This window comes from Pleurodeles waltl, chromosome 2_2 (genome assembly GCF_031143425.1).
Source record: "Pleurodeles waltl isolate 20211129_DDA chromosome 2_2, aPleWal1.hap1.20221129, whole genome shotgun sequence".
Taxonomy (NCBI): domain Eukaryota; kingdom Metazoa; phylum Chordata; class Amphibia; order Caudata; family Salamandridae; genus Pleurodeles; species Pleurodeles waltl.
The window spans coordinates 722,923,971-722,945,337 of NC_090439.1; the positions used below are offsets into that span (position 1 = coordinate 722,923,971).

Here is a 21,367-nt window from a genome sequence, read left to right on the forward strand (position 1 = left end):
CAGTGAAAGGTTCAGTAGGTCACTGTAGGTAGGTCACCATGAGGCCCACTCTGCCTTCTTTCACCACACTCAGCAGAGGATTTGTCCCCTCCTACAGAGCAGTTGCCTGGTGAACCAGGACTTCAAAGGGCCCCAGGGCATCCACCCTGAGGCTGACACACCATTAAAGCATCAGGCAGTGACCTGTTCCGTCAGGACCTATTGCACACCGTCACAAGGGGTATTCACCTCTCCTGTACACCTTTTTAAAGTGCATCCCACAATAGTCTGCCAGGACCAGTCCTCGACAACCTCCCATTTGACAGCTCAAAGTAACTGTCATAGACTGGACCATACCATCCCAGTCCGAAGCACAGGGTCTCTTCACTTAAGATAGCCCCTATAAGGCCTCCTGATTACGTCATTGCAGGCAGAACCGCATTCTCAACCTGGATGGGGGCCCTCCACTCCTATAAGTCCAACGCCTGGCAACTCAGGATGCCAAAGGACCCCAGAGCATCTCCCCAAGGCTGGTACAATGGTAATGCACCAGTAGGCAGGGGCCTGCTTAAGGCAGCACCTCCCACCAACCATCTCTATACTTGGGTGCTGAACCCTGCCACCAAACCCAGCAGAGAGCGTGTCCCCTCTGACTGAGCCCTTGCCTGGCAAACCAAGACTTTGAGGGGTCTCCGAGCATTTCCCCAAAGCTAGTACACCAGCATTGCACCAGATACGGGCCTGCTTAAGGTCTCCTGCAGAGGCCACAGACCCCCAGCTGCAGGGCTTCTACCCTCGGTCTTGGGACCTGACCCCACAGGGCCTACCTGATTGGCCTACCAGCTGGACACCACCCTGGCCACCACCTCATGTTCAGAACAAAACAGTAGGATGACATCTTACACTGCTCTCAGGCAGTTGCCTACCCTACCCTGACATCTCAGGGTCTATCGCTAGCCCATCCTGGGAAGCTCAGGAGTCCTACCCTGCCCCTTTCTGATCTCCTCAGGGTCAGCCCCTATACCATCCATCACGGAAATCATCCTTCCACAGGGCAACCCACCTTTATGGGCCACCCTCGGCTAACTCCCCCCAATCAATGGGGACCATGGGAACTACAACCTTCTTGCAAGCTCACTGTGGGAAAATTTCTCGTGAACCTCCCACCCTCCTGGTGGGAATCCCTAGTGGGGGTCACTACTTCTGCGCACCCTCCCACCCCACCCTTCCTGTGGTTTCCGGCCTGTGCCAATCACGGGAAAAAGCTTGTACAAAAAATGACTGAATGTGGGCTCCCTCACTGGAAATCTGCACTGACGAGGGTAAGCCAGAGAATGTCCTGGAGCCCCAAATCACCTTCTATATCCACAAAAGCAGGGCCCACCCCTAAACTCAGAACTTTGGTGTGGGTACCTGTTGCTGCCCAGAAACCTATAGAGAAGAAGTCTCCTCATACAGGACCATTGTGTAGTGCAGAGATTCAAAGGACACTCTGTGGTTTGTGAAACTCTAGTGAGAACACTGTTTGTGAAAGCCTACCGCAGCATCAGAATATAAAAAAAATGCAAGCTTGCCTTAACTAACATTGTCAATATATTTATCAATGATTAACAATTTTACAAAACACCTGTGCGGGGGCTTTTCCCTCCTAAATCTAGAGTTCACTCAACCAAACCTTTGAACCCCTTTTGAGAGGTTTGCACTCTAATATCTGCATATTAATGCATAGGTAATGTGTGCCAAAACTGGACTTATCAAATGTTACCAATGCGTACCAGAACTGGGATACCATTTCCCACCTCTGAGCACCAAAGTTGGAAATTTTTGGCACATTCATGCCAAAGTAATATCCTTATTGCACCATGATTGTTTGAACACACTTGGTATCTCTAGGGGGCCACCAGTGGTTGTACAACGACAGCTATGGTATGTTCCATCTTCTAATGTATATTTGTAAATTACTGTGTAGTATTTAGTAGTGTGTGCGTAATAAATGAACTTCTTTTCTAAAGAAAAAGTACTGACTTGACAATCATTTATTGAATGTTGTTATTGTGTGCCAATGATCTGTGATTCCTAGCCCACACCACTTTCCGTGAGTAGGCCTTCGGCTGCTCTGCCCCGCTACCCTGTGAGAGTCAAGCACTACAATGAGATGTTTGGTTCCCACTGAGGACAATTGAGGAACTATTTGTACTGACCACATAATTAAGGCCAACACAAATGTTCTACTATTCTCTGCTCCTCCCAAGTCTCCCGATAAAAATGGTACCTCACTTGTGTGGATAGACCTAGAGCTCGCAACAGGAAACGGGCCAAAACTCAACATGGACGCAGCACATTTTTCCACCCAAAATGAACCCTCTTTTTCCTATGTGAATAGCTCTAGATTTTGGACCGCAGCTCAGCTGGTCCCTAGAGAAACCTAGCCAACTTGTACATTTTTTAAACCTAGACACATAGGGGTATCCAGGGTAGGCTGACTTGCATTGCTCTTGCCACGTTTAGTTACCCAGAATCCCTTGCAGACCTCAAACTTTAAGTGAAAAACACATTCTCCTCAAATTTCTGTGATGCGAAGTTCTAGAATTTGTGGGGATCCACAAACTTCCTTCCACCTGGCTTCCCCCAAGTCTCCTGATAAAAATGGTAACTCATTTGTATGGCTGAGCCTACTTCCTGCACCAGAACAAACCAAACCAAAGTCAAGGAAGGTCACTATCATTGATGGTAGTTTGATCAGTTCCTGTCACAGGCACTAGATCCAGCTACACAGGCGGGGGAGCATTTTTATTAGGACAATTGGGGAAACGTTTGGTGGTAGGAACTTTGTGGTTTTCTTCTGAACATGGAGGAATAAACACAAAAATTCAAGGAAAATGTGTGCTTTTAGTCGTAATTTGAGGTTTGTAGGGCATTGAGGGTAAGAAGACTTGTCAGGATCCATGAGAGGCCCACCACCCTGTACTCCCCTGGGTGTCTAGTTTACAAAAATATCTAGAGTTAGTAGATTTTCCCTATAGACAATGTACATCTTGGCAGAGAAAGACAAAAAATACAAATATTACTGCAAAACCATCTATTTCTCAAGTACACACACAAAATAGTTGGGTATGCACGAGGGTGAGTCAAGGTTCAAAATGTAAAACTTTATTAACAAGTGATTTCACAAAAATGAAATACACTGTAAATAATTGAAGGCAAACCTGAGCCAATGAATCACAGCTCGTGAGATGTAAAGCCATTTCAAGGCAACAACCACTTCACAGACCATTCACAGATCTTTCATACATGAAACACACAAGACCATTTACACTGCCAGCTGCGAGCCCAGCATATTACAACACTCACATCAAGAGACAGCGTCATTCAAGAGCCCATTACTTTCATATGCCCACATGCTTGACACAGAAATCACACCGACTGGTGGCTGACTGACTGGCATTTGGCTAGCAGTGTGTGTAGTGACGATCAGCATGTCACTACTCATACACTGCTGGCCAAATGCCAGCTTACACACAACGCCAGTCAAGTGCCAGCTCAGACACATCCCCAGAAAAGTGCCAGCTCACACACACCGCTAGCCAAGCACCAGTCCATGCACCCCACTAGCCATGCACCAGTCTACGCACAACGCCAGCCAAGTGCCAGTCCACGCACAGTGCCAGACAAGTGCCAGTCCACACACACCGCCATCACATTTTTTAAAGTAAAAAACACAACCCACTTGGAAGTAAATACAAATCTATAACTACAAGCACAATAGCTCTAACTATATGTATTACATTAATACCAACTGTGAAACTGAACAAAAAACATAACATTAGACAGACTGGTCAGTTCACTTTAACGTTCACGGTTGCTCTCAAAAACTATGTTGCATGTGCTACAATGTAAAACATGCAGGCACACAAAGCCCAGTCTAGAAAGACTTGAGAGATACATCTCTCCTTTTGCACTGCCTCTCCACACACCAACTCTACATATCTTACAGGGATTGTTCTTTTTTTGGGGTGGGGAGGAATGTAATCAGCAAAGTGGCGATCTTTCAATCTGATAACTGGGAGGTGCACTTTGAGTACACGTGACCCAGGATGCACAACCAAAACAACACAACACAAATCACTGCAATCAACAGTCATGAATCCAATTTTGTCCGTTTTTTCCTTTAATCAGTTCTTTACTCTATTCAATTGTTGCAATGCTCATTCAGAGGCATCATGAATCCATTGTTCAAATGTGTGAGAAATGCCGATCCAGGCTTGTTTCTGCAACATGTCGAAATTCACAATTCAGCTTATGTGACATGATGTTACATTTCAGGCAACAGCCCTTCGCCAGGGGTACCTATGATGTAAAAAGACATTGTATCAGTGACCATCACAAACCACGTATCTCAAAACATCAAATCTTAATCACTCAATTAGACTGGTACCTTATGTCTAACATGCTACCAAATAAATACTCACTCGTGCATCCACCAACATAATGTGCAATAAATGTGACCTTAAGTGCAAGCAAGATATGAAGCTCAAAGAAACCGAAATAAAAATAACTCAATGCGTGACCAATAATTTACACAAACTTTATAATTATGACCCATGCTGAACAAGAAAATGCATTAAACAAACACATTTCTAAAACTAAGTTAAACAATTCCCAAGTGACAGTGCACTCTAAACTGGCACTGTACCATTGAATAATCTGTATTTACGGCTTAGCCTGCCTGTACACGCTCTGTAAAACAAATCAAATCCTCCATCAACTGGACCGGCTGTAGCAAATAGTCCTTCAAATGCTCTCCACAAACAGAAACAGGTGAAATTAATGCTTTTTAGTGTGCCATAAAATAAACTAGAATCACGTGAACCACAGTGCAATGGAACGAAGATAAACAAAACAAAATATCCAGCCATGCAGGCCCCACTTCAATAAAAGTGTGAATTTAAAAATACACCTTTGAGAAATAAAGAACATCGAAGTCAGAAAATGAAAAATAAAACGCACAACTGACAATAAATAATTATTGATTCACAAAAAATCCACTATAACTCACTCAAAAAATACACTGATAATATAAATAATCCCTGATAAATGCAATGCATAATAACCATGGATATCGACAAATAATATGTTTACTGAGTTCTTTACAGTTCATCCAATACAACACAAACAATTGCTGGTTTTATGAATGCCATCAATTGATTCCCACTGATGCACTGTGCGATGCTGCCATATAGCCTCCCATGACTATTGCAATTTGCTCTCAAATGTGGTGACTTGGTCCTTCCACGTTGCAAACTAACCAAGGGACAGTTTTTAACTTATATTTACATCTTTCAATCTAGCCACACCTTCCAGCACTCCAACTCGCCTGTTCCACTACAACAAGACTGCCTATCACAGGCTGTTGAAACTGAACAAATGTCATATCTTGAGAACAATCTTTAAATACAACAAATGGTTGGTAGATTAACCAAATGGATAACTAACTTTTCTTTACCAAATGTAAGCCTTATGAACAGCAGTGTAAGGTTCCAACTTCTGATCTACTATATTTACACCACCCATGTGCTTATTGTAGTCTACAATGCACGCAGGTTTTCACACCTCAGCAACCTGAGCCCAAACAGTCACAGGTGACTCTCCTGTCTGCAAATTTCACAGCTAACAGCTCATCCCTATGCAAGGCACTACACTGACCCCTCTCAAGTGTTTTTACAAACAAGCTTGTTTGGGTAACCTTTATGGTTAGAGCGGACAGTGCCAGAAGCAACAGTGTCCACTTGGAACAATTCCCTGAACAAGTGCATACCAGTATAGAAATTATTTATGTATGAATGGTGACTTTTGTTTAAAAAAAAAAGTCCCCTACCAAGTTCTCAACAATTTTCTCACTAACTCCAAAAGTGGATGGACAACCAGCGGGGCCAATAGTGGAATCCCCACCAGTGAACACCCTGAAATTATAGACATATCCTGTACTAATCTCAGACATCTTAATTACATAGCGTGCCTTCTTGCTAGGAATGTACTGCCTAAAAAACAAACAGCCCTTGAACAGGAAAAAAGACTCATTCTCAGCTATTTCTCTCCCTGGAAAATCGACCTCTAAAAATCGATCTACAAATGATCAAGGACATGCTGAATATTAAGAAGGTCACAATCAGGGTGATCTTGTGGCAATGCTGAAGTATTATCAACAAAAATGCAGCATCCGAAGCAGAAGCAAATACCGATCACGACTAATGATTGCAGGAACATGGCCATTGCCATCAAGGGACTGGTAGATCAATACAAAAGCAGCAACAGCTTTCTTATCAAGCCCATCAACAAACCTAAACCCAAGAACTTCTTTAACTGATTCAGATTTGTCGGAGTCCACTGTGTAGCTCTAGAGCGGGGATTAAGTCTGGCACTGACGTCCTTCAAATACTGTTCAGCATTCAAATTAGTCTGTTCAATAATCTCATCCAAAAATGCATTGTCCATAAACAACAGAAAGAAATTTATAGGCAAAAAAATGTCAGTATTCACTCTGCACCATGTGACACCAGTAAAGGCAGGCAATGCCAGATGCTCCACGTTTGGGGCAACCTAGAGTTTAGCTCTCCCAATGGGAAGCCTTTCAGCCCCAGGTTGCAATCCAAATGCTTCTTGCTGCACTATCAGCACATCAGTATCCTCCTCTAAAACAGGCACTTCCTCCCCACTGGCAGTAGCTTCATCATCAGATGATTCCTGTTGGCCAGAAAATTCAGCGCCCCCTCTGTCTCCTCATCCAGGTGGCGAACTCATGGTCCTTCCTGGCCCCGAGCAGCACCCTTTTTCTTCAACCACACCCTTGGACGTTATTTCACTCAGGCTGCAGTGGTAGTCCTGTATAAGATTTGTCTGAGCTCCCTATGGGTGGAAAAAGAAATGCTGCAGCCCATAGGGATTTCCTGGAACCCCAATACCCTGGGTACCTAGGTACCATATACTAGGAAATTAAAAGGGTGTTCCAGTGTGCAAATTAGAATTGGTGAAAATGGTCACTAGCCTATAGTGACAATTTTAAAAGCAGAGAGAGCATAAGCACTGAGGTTCTGATTAGCAGAGCCTCAGTGGCACAGTTAGGCACTACACAGGGATACACATACAGGCCACAACCTATGAGCACAGGGGTCCTGGCTAGCAAGGTCCCAGTGAGACATATAAAACACACTGACATATACTCACAAACAGGCCTTATGTGGGGATAACAAGGCCAGAAAGAGGCTGCCTTCCTACACCCACTTCCCAACATGGCCAAAATAGAAAATCCCTGCTGGGCTAGTAGTTTCTGTTCCCTTTGGGGCAGATGGGGCTAATAAAAATGACAGATCTGCCGCCAGGCACTAGAGGAGCACTAAATACATAGTAGCATCTTTCAGCTGAATTTCCTCCACCATATGAATATTATTGTGGAGGAAGTTCAGCTAGTGGATTCCTTTACGTATTTTGAGTTTCTCCGGAAATGAAAAAGTTTCTGTTCCCTCCACACTCTAAGAAGACCTTCTGTCATTTCTTGGCTTTTATTTTGAGTACCATGCTCTGTTTAATGAAATACCAGCGTCACAAGTGTTCACTGTGAAAAACATTTATTTTCTTTATTTTCTTTGCATCATTTCTAATTTTACTAGAACCATAGATTGGACTTTAAATTCATTTCTCCAGTGCAGATGTTAGAAGGCTGCCCTGCATGAAACAGCAGATAGGTTTACTGTTGGTACAGTAAGCTGCAGTAACTGACCTAAGGTTAATGTAATTATGTGCAGACCATCAATGTGGTCTTGTCTTGTGCAACTAAATATGTGAATGGTCTTTTGCTTCCTTAATTGAAAGTTGCTGAATTTCTGATCCTGTACACAACAAAGAGAGTACTATCCTTGTGATCCTCTTGGCATCTGCTTGAATTTTTGTTATTGCTTGAAGTGTGATTTAATTAAAAACACTAACCCTTTTTTACAGAAGTCATCACTCATCATAAAATCTTTTCAACGGACACAATATAAATTCTATTCCGAGTGTAACCAAAACTCCGATCTGTCACCTGCCTTTTAAAAATGTGGCAGCCCACTTCTAGCCTGACATAGTCGAGAGATTAATTATGGCGGCCGGTTCTGTGGATGTGACATTGTGCTTTTTTTCTTGTCTCTGGAATAGCTTCGTTGCCTGGGGTGGAAACGCACATGGAGGACGAGGAGGAATTCGAGAGTGCTTCTCAAGTGACAGGACCTGTAAGTAGATAAAGTTACAGCCACCCTTTCGGAAAGTCCATTGGAAGACGAGCACAGTACACAGTGGAATGCAGCATTGCCAAGATGCTTATTGCAATTACATTTACATACTATTGCAGTCTGATAACTTTACGTAGATGAACTTATATGTTATATTCATGCGAGTTTGAAAAGATATGTGTGTACATTTTCCATGCAAATTCAATAGTGTAGTCGGGGGGGGGGGGGGGGGGCGGTGCGGGTCGGGTTTGAAATGTTTGGCAGCCGTCCTCCCCTTCTCGCAAGAGGGAGCTATCAAGAAATCTGTTTCACCTCTGACTCTAAATCCATTATTTAATTTTCAAACACTGTGGGTCCAGGGGTGACTTTTGTTTCCTTACTATCCCTCTGTATCCTACAGGTTAATTCATGGAGTTGAGTTATAGAGTGAGACACATCACATTAAGGAATGTCGGGAAATGAACTGTGAAATCTCATCCCACTGAACTGTCAAATGGCTGGCCTGGCAGTCCTGAAAAGATGCTGTGTACTTTAGGTCATATTAGAAGAGCATGCGGTTTCCGTGCAACTGTAATAACAAAAGATGGATTACAATGTTTACATTAGCTGTAGTACAAGTACTATTACATATGCTATTGCATCTGCCTTTTAATGTTCTTTAAAAACAGAATGCATAGTAACAGGTATGAATAATATATGACACGCTCATGCACAGATGACTTAAGAAAGTACATTTAAAATTGTAATTGCAGTTACTTTATCTCAATATTTCACCTGCAATATATTATTAAACACCGTGGCTTTGATTCCGAGCGCCCAAATTAATTCTGAAGATAATTGTCGTACGACCCACCTAGTTATTGGATTTTATTGAGAGTGGTAATTATCGCGAATGCACTCCTGACTGCTATGTTATATTAGGACGTTTGTGGAGTCTTGCAGCTATGACACAATTGAACCCAAGCACGAACACTACAAACATTTCAATACAAAACGGATATTTTACTAATAAACACAAGCCACCATTCCAAACCCGAAGTGAACATACTTAAAAAATCCACGGCATCTCACAGCTCATGTATCTAAGTAAATTTGCCAAAAAGCAACAGGTTTTCAGGCAGTTTCAAATAAGCTGTGTTAGGTGTTTGACGTCACCGTCTCCTATGTTTTTAAGTGAAAGCCAACTTCCTTCACTTTTACCTTATAGGTCGTTTCATTTTCTCATCCTGACACTTACAGGTAGGTTCATTCATATTAAAGGGCTGAGAGTCTACTTGGAACTAGTATGAAGGGAAAATGACAAGTTCCACAATCCTCACAATCTCCAGGCCTTGAAAAGAGAACAATTGCTTAGGTTAGAAATATCGTATAGTCTCAGACAGCAGAGCTACTTTTCACTGTACAGTGGTGCCCCATATTTAGGCAACAGCTATTTCACGAGGCTATGTCACAAGCCAAGCATTAGCTACATATAGTGATAATAGGCTTATGAAAACTATTATTGTATATCATGAAATGCATCCCATATTAGCCATTTGCAAAATATCCTCTTGCACAAGGCAATAATGTCATATCATCGGCAAAAATTGAGATTTTCTTAGCTTTAGTGAAAGAAAGTCTTGATTCGATTAAAGACACAGAGGCGAGTATTATGCTATCTTCTCTTGCTTTAATTCAAATAGCAACCAAGAAAAAACTACAACTCCCAGCAAACCTGGCTGGGAAAACTACAAAATACATGTCATAAAGAAGTAACCAATCAGGATAACAGGTAGGTATAAACGTCTTGACTGAGAGCAACAAGTCCTCTTTTCTTGCAGAACAGTTAATCAACTCTGAATAAAGAAAAAATCAAAAGTAAAATAATGCATGCCAATAGAAACAAGAAAAGGCTTCCAAATGATAAATGACACAGAAAGTCTTTACATCAAAGTCCTGACGAAGCAGAGAATGCTGGAAACCTTGAAATAAGGACCTCTTATGCACAGTTGTAGGTAGACCAGGCGGAGCATCACACTGTAGATGAGGAAAACTTCTAAGAGATCTGGTTGGTAGAGGTAGATGAACCTGATCAAAACAAAGGGAGGGTGAAAAAGGAGAAAGTGGTGGGATAATACTCGCCTCCGTGTCTTTAATAAAATCAAGACTTTCTTTCACTAAAGCTAAGAAAATCTCAATTTTATTACAAAACACAGAGGCTCTTATTATGCTAGTTCAAAGCATAGAAATTACAGAACTGGCCACATGAGAGACAGGTTTACAATAGAACGTTCTAAAGGTTGAGACATTTGACCAATCTGCCCATTTGAGAATGTCAACTAAACTCAAGCCTGCCCAAAAGGCCTTGGATGCCATAGCTCCTCTAGTGGAATGAGCCCCAAAGACGGAAATGCCAATACCTGCAAGGTTCATAATCCATTTTACCCAACGGGCTAAAGTAGTGGAGGAGACAGGATTGTGAGGGGACCTAAAGGAGATGAGGAGTTGAGTTTCAGAAGGCCTTCTCAAATCGTTTGTTCGTGATATATACTCTCTCAAACAACTTCCCACACATAATTCAGCATGACCAGGAAAATAAGGATAAAAAACTGACATTAGGTTAGTCTTTGTTCTTCTTCGTACCTGAAAGAAAACACCCGCAACAGTATACTGTACAGAATTCACATCTAAAACTCTAACATCAGAAATGCGTTTTAGGGAAACTAGACAGAGGAGAATGGTACGTTTAGCAGAAAGGAATTTGAGGGATAAGAAAGAATTAGGTTGTTGAGATAATAGGAATTGCAAAATCATATTGACATCCCACATAGCATTATACTAATAAAGGAGGTTTAGCAAAACGTACTCCCTTTAACAGCCAGCAAATTAGAGGATGTTCACCGATTGGTTTATTGTTGATTCGAACATGTTCCACGGAAATTGCGGACCTGTACATATTAACCGTCCTATACGCTCTACCCCGGGCTGCCAGAGAGGCTAAAAAATTAACGATGACAACTACATCCGCTGAAAAGGGATCGGCACCCCTGACCAGACACCAACTATGCCAAGCTGACCAGCCTGACTTGTATGCCTTGGTTGTGCCGGGAGCCCAGGCCTGGCGGATGAAGCTAGCAGCTTCCTGCGAAATTACTGGGGTTCTCCAAGACCCGAAACCATCCATGCCACTAGTTGAAGGGAATGATTGAGTATTAACTCATGAGGTTGACCCATGGTATTCAACAAATGAGAGGGGAAGAGAGGAAGGAGGACAGGGAAGTCTATTAGCAATTCCAGAGCTGAAGGGAACCAAGGCTGGCCCTGCCAAAAGGGAGTGATTAGTAAGATCCTGGTGGATTGGCGGCGAATATTTGTCAAAACTCTGGAGATCATAATGAAAGGAGGGAAAGCGTAGTTCGTCTGATTGGACCAGTCCTGTTGAAAAGCGTTGAAAGCCAACGCCTGAGGACCCGTTTGCCAACTGTAGAAGTGAGGGAGCTGGAAATTCAAATGAGAGGCAAAGAGGTCGATCGAGAAAGGACCGAATCTGGAAAAAAGGTTTTTGAAAACCGAAGGGTGAAGCTGCCAATCGCTGTAGTCCTGAAGATATCTGGAACACCAATCTGTGATTGTGTTCATGTTTCACGGAAGATATTCCGCTTGCAGAGGAATTTGATTGTGAAGACAAAATTCCCACAGACTCTTTGCTAACTCGGCGAGAGGTTTTGACCACGTATCTCCTAGATGATTTATGTATCGGACCGCCGAGAGATTGTCCATCCAGAGGAGAATAGAACAACTTACCTTGTCTTTGGCAAATGTTTGGATCGCAAAGGAACCTACAAGAATCTCTAAACAATTTATATGCAGTGACAACTCCTCTCTTGACCATAGACCTCCAGTCGAGAACTGAGCACATCTTGCGCCTCAACCAGTCCGACTTCCATTGGATTCTAAGACAAGATCTGGTACTGTAGAGAAAATTTCTTGCCCATTCCAGGCATCTAGCTGATCGAGCCACCATTGGAGTTCGACACGAGAATCGTGGTCTAGCGACACCAAGTCCTCATACCCGAAACCTTTGCGAAGGTGCCGAATTTTTAACCTCTGGAGCGCCCGATAATGAAGGGGACCCGGAAATATAGCCTGAATAGACGAGGCGAGAAGACCGATTATACGGGCTAATCCCTTGATTGTAAGTTGTGATGTGTTCAAAACCAATACCATTTCTTTCTTTATATGGGAAATCTTTTGAGATGGAAGGTGAAGGGTAGCCTTGACGAAATCTATGAGAAACCCTAGAAACTCCATTTGACGAGACAGAATGAGATTGGATTATTACTCTGTTGATGAGAAAACCTAGTCTTTGAAGGAGAGAAACAAATTTCTCTAAGTGTTCTATCAGAATGGATCTGTCCTGGTGTAAAATGAGAAAATCGTCTAAGTAGACCATGCTCCTGACACCCTGAGCTCTAATGTGTGTCACCACTTGTTTTAACACCTTGGCAAAACACCATGGGGCTGAAGAAAGACCGAAGGGGAAGCATTTGAAGCAGAAGAATTGGTCCTTCCATTGAAACTGAAGAAATTTCCTGAAGGACTGATGAATTGGAACGGAGAGTTATGCATCTTGGAGGTCTAAACAAACCATCCAATCGTTTTCTAATAACGAGTCCCGAAGATGGAGAATAGTTTCCATTCTGAAGTGATGGTCCACTACAAAATTGTTGAACAACTTTAAGTTTATAACCGGATGAAATTTCTTGTTCTTTTTTCGAACCAGAAATAGAGTACTGACAAACCCTGAAGGATGAGGGGAACATACTTCTATTGCTTGTTTGAGAATGAGGGAGTGGATCTCTTGAGAGAGCAATTTGTCTTGTTCTTTGGAAAAAAAACAAAGGTTTTGGATGGCAATGTTTGATTGGAGTGGAATAGAGCTCTACACAATAACCTGAAACCGTTTGTAATACCCACGGATCTGTTGTCAACATTTGCCAATTTGTTAGGAACAAGGCTGTCCGTCCTCCCACCAACAATGGACCAGAAGTGTGATCTCTTACCTGAGTTTTGAAATCCTCTGGGTCTGAAGCCACGTCTGAAAGAACAGTTCCTTTGAGGATAGAACTGCGGCTTGAACTCCTGTTGAAACGAAGTGGAGCCCCTGGTCTGATTGACTGCACCCCTGTGGGGGAATCGTCCGGCAAAGCGGCTCCTGCCTTTGCTGGCTCTGCCAAAAACACACGAGTGAAATATCTTCTGCATAGATGACTGTGCCTTGGCAATTTATGTAAAGGTGGCCACATATTTACTAAGCTCCTTAATAAAGGAGCCTCCAAAAAGAAGTCCATTAGCCTCAAGTCCCATCTCCTTGGAAGCGAGGTTGCTTAACTTGGGATCAATTTTTAATATAAGACTTTTCCGTCTTTCTTGTGCCATGGAAGCATTCGTGTTGCCAAGAAGGCAAATCGCCCTTTGGGCCCAATTTGAAAGAACAAGCGGGTCAACTTTCCTGCCCTCCATCCTGGCTTCTCCAGCCAAATCCAAGATTCTTGTAAGAGGACCGGAAAGATCCAATAATCTGTCCTGGCAGTTGGTCCAGGCCCTGTCTACCCCTTTTTTGGGGTCCTTGCCAAACTTCATAAAGAACATCAGCATATTTGGGTCAATCAGTGTAGTGGCAGTTATATTATTGGGAAGGGAAGGTCTGGGACATTCAGATTTCAACTTGTTACGCACCAGTTTATCTAATGGTTGCCGTAACTTCTTGGAGACTTACGCTGCCACATGTTCACAGGGAGTCCACTCAGTGGAGTTAGGGTGACGGATAAGCGTAGGATCAAACATAGGTTGACCTGAGAAATCCAATAAGGAATCATTATTATTATTATTCTCATTTGATTTTGATGACTCTCCCAGTACGTTTAGAGAAGTTTTGTGCCTCTTCTCCACAGGCCCAGACCAGATCATTATGTCTGGATCATCCTTATCCGTATCTGAATCACCCATATCATCGTCTGTATCTCCCAAATGAGAAATTTTAATTGGGAAGGTAATATTAGAGGAAGTACTTGGTTGACTAGAGGAATTTTTTAAGTAGAGCCAGAATTAGAGGCTACATTGTCTGCTTTTTGTTTTTTTGTCTTCTTGGAAGCAGGAGGTGAAACATCAAAGGACAAAGGTTTTTTGACTGAGGCTTCAAAGAACTTGGAAAAATCACAAATTGAGCTTGAGGCAGCTTTCTGAACGGAATCCTCGATAAAGGAATCCAAATTTTCTTTAAAATTTTGAGCCTCTTCGTCTTCTGAAATTTTTTCCATTATATAAATCTATAAACTGTGTAATAACTAATTTATAATTTTTGTTAGAAAAATAATTGCAGGGAAAGACCTAAAACAATATAAAAAATTGTGTCCAGAAAATAAGGGGTTAAAAGGCCTGAAGGGCAGAACCAGGAAGTGGATGTCCATAGGCGAAAAACTGCTTTAAATCAATAGGAGGCGTGGTTCAGCTCTCCTATGCTGCCGAGCGTCGAAGAACGCAGCAGTAGCCCGAGAGGAATTCCCCAGAGTAAAGCAGAGCTGCCGTGAGGGAGCGAGTGGAAAAGGGCTTCCCTGAGCAGAGCGAAGTCGAGAAACAGCTGATGCTGGAAACAGCTGATTGCCTGGAGCGCTGTGTCGGGAAGAGCCGTGAGAGTGTAACGGTCAAAACAAGGCCGTTACACAGCGCGCGCTGAGGGCGCTCGAGATAGAATGTTGAGGAAAGACAAAAACGAATACAGTAATAACGAAAAAAGTTATGATAACTTTATAACTGCAATAAATCACAGTAAAACCAACTACAACCATGTGAAAAAATTGTATAAGAGCAGGAATAATAAAGATAGTACTTATCTTGACTGCGAGCAGCAAGAAAAGAGGACTTGTTGCTCTCAGTCAAGACGTTTATACCTACCTGTTATCCTGATTGGTTACTTCTTTATGACATGTTTTTGTAGTTTTCCCAGCTAGGTTTGCTGGGAGTTGTAGTTTTTTCTTGGCTGCTATTTGAATTAAAGCAAGAGAAGATAGCATAATAGGAGCCTCTGTGTTTTGTAATAAAATCAACATGAATTAAAATGTAAGACGCAGGGGTCATTTTAATAAATATTTTTAAACCTCAGACTGCAAAAAAATCATGCAAGTGTATATTCTTTGTGTATTAATTGATTTTCAGCAACTTTGAGATTTCTCAATATAAAATTGGTAAAACAAAAAACCTAGGAGGATACGAAGAAGAAATATATGAGATAATATGTATATGGCACTGCTTTATAAGTGAAGTGTCTAAAGGCATTTCTTACTTAGGATGAGTTTATGGAGATAATTAAGAATGCTCCCTAAGTGATCTCACTCTTCCACTAATGCCCATTGGAAGGCTCATAAAAAACCTAGTGACAAAATGTACCGTATATCATAGATCATACACCACTTGCACCAATCTGACAACATGCGCTAGCTTGAAAGTGTCAAAGGACCCTGCCTGTAGATCAAACTCTCTGCCTTTACCATAGCTAGTGATTGAGAGTGTCTTTCATCACTAGGGTTATTCAACTCTTTTCAAGATAGTGTATATTATTGTAAGATTAGCGTAGGAAATATTCAGCAATACACTGTTGAATTTTCTCACAAATATTTTTATGAGCCTTCCCACATCATTTGTGAATGTGTGGAGAATCTTGTGTGCTGATATTAGCTAAGAGGCCTAGGGTGTCCACAGGGGGGAAGAAGGTGGGGCGCTTCCCCCCCCTGGATTTAGGTACAGCCTGGTGTGCAGACTGACAGTGCAGTGTAACACTACGGTCGCCATAGTGTTAACGCTGCCTCAGGATGGATGACGTTACAATTATGCCCCCTCTGAAAATATTTCTGCGAACGCCCATCTAAGAGGCTCAATCCACAGTTCTCTGAGCTGTTGCAGACTGCCTTCCAGGCAAGGCTGAGATTTCACCTGTCGCTGGGAAAGCCTAACAGAGCTGATAATACTTTTAGCAGGTATGTTATGCATGGAATCTGCCCAGTTACGTCAGAAGGATGTCCTCCAGTAGCCTTGTGCTTTCAGCACGGTACCTGATTGGTACGACTATGCTGTTTTAAGTACATTGCTCAACCACCATTCGATCCAACAAAACAAAAGCGTTGCCATATCTTTCCTTTTCCTTCAGAAGAGACAAGGAATCTGTCATTTTCCATTGAGTTTTCTCTGCTTATCCATTCCACGCATGTTTTTGAGGTAGATTTCAGGCCAGGGTAAACATTCTGAAAAAAGAGCTGAACCTGGGAACTTTGGCCGTCATTATGAACGTGGCAGTGTGGCCCGCCATGCCGGCCATGGCGAGTAAAACCACCAGCCGGCATGGCGGGCCACACTGCCGCATAAGGAACCCCATGAGGGCCTGCATTGGCAGCCCTCGCTCACCACCAGGCTGCCTCCGTCAGGCAGCCTGGCGGCAGTCGGAAACATTATCCAAAGTGCAGCGGTGTTGCCCCTCGGATAATGTTTCCTCAGCCACGAGCCTTTCCCTGATGGGTATCCCCACCAGGGAATGGCTGGTGGAAGGGGTGCACCGGGGCACCCCTGGGGACCCTGCACTGCCCATGAACTTGGCATGGGCAGTGCAGGGGCCCCGGTGCAGTGCCCCATTGGGCAGGTGATCTACGTGACGGGTGCAGCTGCACACGCCGCACAGAGGCATTGCCAGTGGCTCCATGTGGGGCCGCCGTCAATGTCCCGGCCAGGCCTTCCTGGCCTGGCCTTCCTGTCCCGGCCAGGCCTTCCACCCGCCGGCCCACAGGAATGTTCTTTATGCGGCCGGTGGGGATCGGGGGACGCTGGAATTCAGTGTTTTGACCGCCAGAATGAACCCAGCAGTTTTTACCACTGTGTTGATAATGAGGGGCTTTATATCCATTCTCCCAGTTCAAAGGAAAGTCCTTATGCTTTTCCCCTTGCAGGTATGATATATTATCACTAGAAGAGTAGGCCGAGCTTTTCCTGCAGAGCAGTTTCACTTGCTGCTTCTTTTCGATTTGAAGAGTTCCTGCTCGTGCCTGTTGCTTCGCCATACTTCTGCCTGGTTTCCTGCAGCCCCTTCCTTTTCTTCTGTCAATTAGGTTGAACTATTGCCCCTGAGAGAATTATCTGGCTTACCTCGTTTACCCTGAATAGTACCTGGGGTTCCCAGCTTTTAACCCTGTGCTTCTCTCCTTTAAAAATTTTGGAAACAAGAATAAAGGAAAGGAGGGAAAAACGTTATCTGCAACAGATGATGACAAAGCACAAAGCATTTCGATGACCACCCTCTCACAGACTCAGACTTTGATGCCATTGTCCTTTTCAAATGGATCACATCCAAGACCTATTGTCACTGTTGTAATGGCACAAGTGGTAAGTCTCACAAGACAGAGGTATTTGATGCACTATTTACTGGTTAAGCCAAGCAAACATTTGATGGTAGTCTTTAGAAGGGGAAGGGGTTTCCTGATATGTGTAATAAACAATTTACCTTTATTCCTCAAGCATACTCTTATAATCGTCTAAGGTAGAGGAGAGGAGGAAGTGATAGCCTTCCTCTTTAGGTACTCAGTACGAACAACTGTGAAGTATTCCTAACTACCTTTAAGGAGTCTTTCAATATATATAATAAGCGCATTAAATTGTAGACTTCCTCCAAAGTTCAGTAGTTCAATAGACTGCTGTTGGAGTTATTTCAAGTAACTAAAAGCCATGCCCTAAGGTAACTATAACTCACGCCCCCGAACATGCACAGCTTTCCCATCAGTAATTTTACTGCAGATGTCACAGCAATATTATCAATTATGTCATAGAAGATGTCATGAGTGGTGTAATATCAGGGGTAATTAGCAGTGCACGGCAAAGTTGCGTGTTATAGTTACTTTAGGTCACGAGTTATAGGTAGCTATAGGTACTTGAAGTAAATACAGCTGAATTTCTGTGGTTTTCTGCGTGTAAAACCTGAACCAAACTATAAAGTTCCTGTAACCTTTGATTTCTTTTTTTTCGTGAATTTTTCCAAGGACTTGCCTGGCATTGCGCTGCCCCCAGCCAAGGTTGCTGCACCTTTCCTGCTCCTCCTTGCCATCCATTGTCCAAGTTCATGCCCCTGCTCCCTCATTAAAGCCCTGTGCGTCCGTTGTTCCTCCACTGCCCTTCCTGCCTGCCCTGAACAGTTAGCTTGCTGTCCCACCCACCTGCTCCCTACCTTCTGTTGTCTGAGTCCATGCACCAGCCTCCTCCCTCCTGCCCTGCCTGGTCTGATGTGCTGCTGGTGAGATAGCTGCCATCTGTTCCTGCCACCTCTACCCACCCTGTCCAAATTCTATGCCCCTAGCCCCTCCCTCCTGTCCTCCATGGTCCATTTTGCTGCCACTCCCTTCTGCCCTCCATGCTCTGTTGTGCTGCAACTGCTCTTCCTGCTTGCCCTGTGTGGTCTGTTGTGAAGCGCCTTCCCCTACCCTCTCTTGCCTGGTCCAGCCCTAACACCTCTCTTCTGTCCTCCATGGTCCTTTGTGCATGCCCCTGCTGTTGCATCTCGCCAATGCTTTTTCCATGTGTGCTGCATTCTGTAGCTCAAATAAAAAGAGAAAAGGGCCATGAATGATTGTTTATGTGAAGGAAGGTGTTCCTTCCTGCACATAAACAATCATTCAAAAATGACTATTATGCAGCACACATATAAGTGCCAAATCACCATTGTAGAATGTTTATGTGCAGGAAGGAGCACCTTCCTGCACATAAACAATCAATCCCCTCAACGCAGACACCCTTGCACTATGGTGCAAGGAATCCTAGGTTGGCAGCTAAATTTAGCACCCGCACGGGAGAAAAACAGGGGTGCACTGTATTTAGTAAATACGGCACATCCCTGTGTTTCTAAAGTGATGCAGCGCAGTGCTGCCAATTTTGGCTCAGCACTGAACTGCACCACTTTTTAGTAAATCTGGCCCTAAGTGTGTTGCACACTTCTGTCATTGGGCTATAATTTGGCTACATTTGGGTGATATTTGTGCTACATTTGGGCTCTTTTTTCCTCTGGCAGCCATCTTGGGAGACTTATTTGTTATGAAGCTCTGTAATCTCCTCATTTACTGCAGTATCCTCAGTAGATAATGCTATCAGTTTTCAACTTCAATTCCAGCAAGATGGCTTTCAGATGTGTCACACCTTTGACTTAAATTCAGAATGTTAGCACTCTTGTTGAACATTATAACTCTTTAGAGAGGCTGCTAATCACTAGGGAGTCTGCTGCTGGTGTTGAAAGTGCATGTTTCAGTCAGCATGTCAAAATATGTTAATGAAGTCAATAAGGAAGATGTTTGGAAATTCACTTAAAACGTGTCCTAATTTTCCTTTTTACAACACTAACCATACTTTTTATGACAAAACGAACCCCCTAATTTTGTTCCTTTCTAAATTAAATGTTGTAAGTTTTACCAGTTTGATTCAATCAAGATCGCGTCAGGTGAGTCACAATTTTGTCATTATTAAGGCTGTTAGCGCTCTGGTTGTTTTTTAGAAAGCGCTGGGATGCTTCAGTAAAACACAAAGGAATCTGGCAGACTGCTCCTTTTGGAAGTTCATGTTTTACTGAGAATGTCAGACTTCATTCTCGTATGGCTGAGAAAGATAGTGTGAATTTACAGAAAATATGCTCTCATTTTAGTTTCTGGAGCAGTTCCCATAACCTCTATGGGACAATCATGAGAAAACAGTTTTCTCTCAAACATGATTCATGAAAACCGAGCAGGGTAAAATCATCTTAAAACACACAACAAATGATTTATATTGTAACTGAAATATGTTATCCCCTTTATACATTCTCCTTTTTATCACCCCCAAAACCTACCTGCCATTCACTACAATGCATTTCGATGGGTGCTATCATGTATATTGGTCCCAAGATGGCTGCCAGCACTTTCTGGTTGAGGTGCTGACAGCCAATCCGATCTCACCATGAGATCTGTGCCTAGGCTCCACTCGGATATACAAATTTGGATTTCTTTTAATATCTCAAAAACTACTGAACGGATTTACACCAAATAACAAAAGGGCTCTTCGCCGGACCAAAAGTTACCTTTCTGTCAAATTTGGTGTAATTCTGTCCAGCGGTTCGAGCTGCAGGCTTGTATAAATTATCTGTGGGAATTAACATGTGAAACACACTTTTTGACCCCCTCTTTTTCTCTTTCCTTGCTTGATGGATCATCCCGAAACTTTCCATGTACAACAAAACCCTAGCAGGCACCTTTTTGGAAATATTTTGTGATGATTCGTCAAACAGTGCCAAAGAAATAGGTAAGTCAAAAATGCTTTTCTATGGAAACTAGGGGCCAGATGTACGACCTTTTGTTTTGCGACATGCAATTTGCAATTCATTTAAGAATCACAAATTGCATGTGACAAAACTAAATGTACAACAGTGTAAACCACACTGTTTGCGATTCCCAAATGGGTCCCAAGTGATTAATATTTATGAGGCAGGTCGCAATTTGCAACCCTTTTGGGAATGGCCACACTCACAGGGATGGTGGCCTGCTGTGGTCAGCAGACCACCATGTCTGTGACTGCTTTTTCAATAAAGCAGTTTAAAAAAAAAATGCAGTCTGTTTGACTTTAAGGAAAACTGGATACATTTCAAAAATAAAAATGAAAGTATTCTTTCCGTTTGTGAATGGGTTATCACCAATTTGAAATTGGTGTAAACTGTGATTGTTTTGCAACTGCATTCACAGTCACAAAACAATCATACATCCCACTGTGAGTAGCAACTAGGAAGGGATGACCTCGGGACGCCTCTCCCTAATTGCGAGTCGCAATCCCTATTTTGCGAGTTGGTAACGCAATACCGATTCAAAAATAGGGATGGTACATGGTATAAGGCCATTTTGCGGTCAAGAATTGCGGTTTTTGCCTTTTGCGAAAATTGCGCCCGTACATCTGGCCAAGGTCTGAACTATAACTACCTACTGGCAACCACCAGTAGGTATTATATATAATTCACATATGTCAAAACTGTAGATGTGCTGAAGTATGAGCAAATTGAGGTGAAATAAAAATAAAAACTATATATTGTTTGTTCAGCTTTCAAA

At 42.9% G+C, this 21,367-nt stretch overlaps 1 protein-coding gene across 2 annotated transcripts in view; it reads left to right on the forward strand.

The window, feature by feature from the left end:
• The window catches only part of C2_2H8orf34 (chromosome 2_2 C8orf34 homolog), a 1,039,122-nt gene that overhangs the window by 611,009 nt on the left and 406,746 nt on the right, over positions 1-21,367 (forward strand). For both annotated transcript variants that reach the window (XM_069220300.1, XM_069220301.1), the window contains exon 10: positions 8,167-8,240. In XM_069220300.1, coding sequence (XP_069076401.1) covers positions 8,167-8,240 — 74 coding nt within the window. The remainder of the gene's footprint in view (positions 1-8,166; positions 8,241-21,367) is intronic.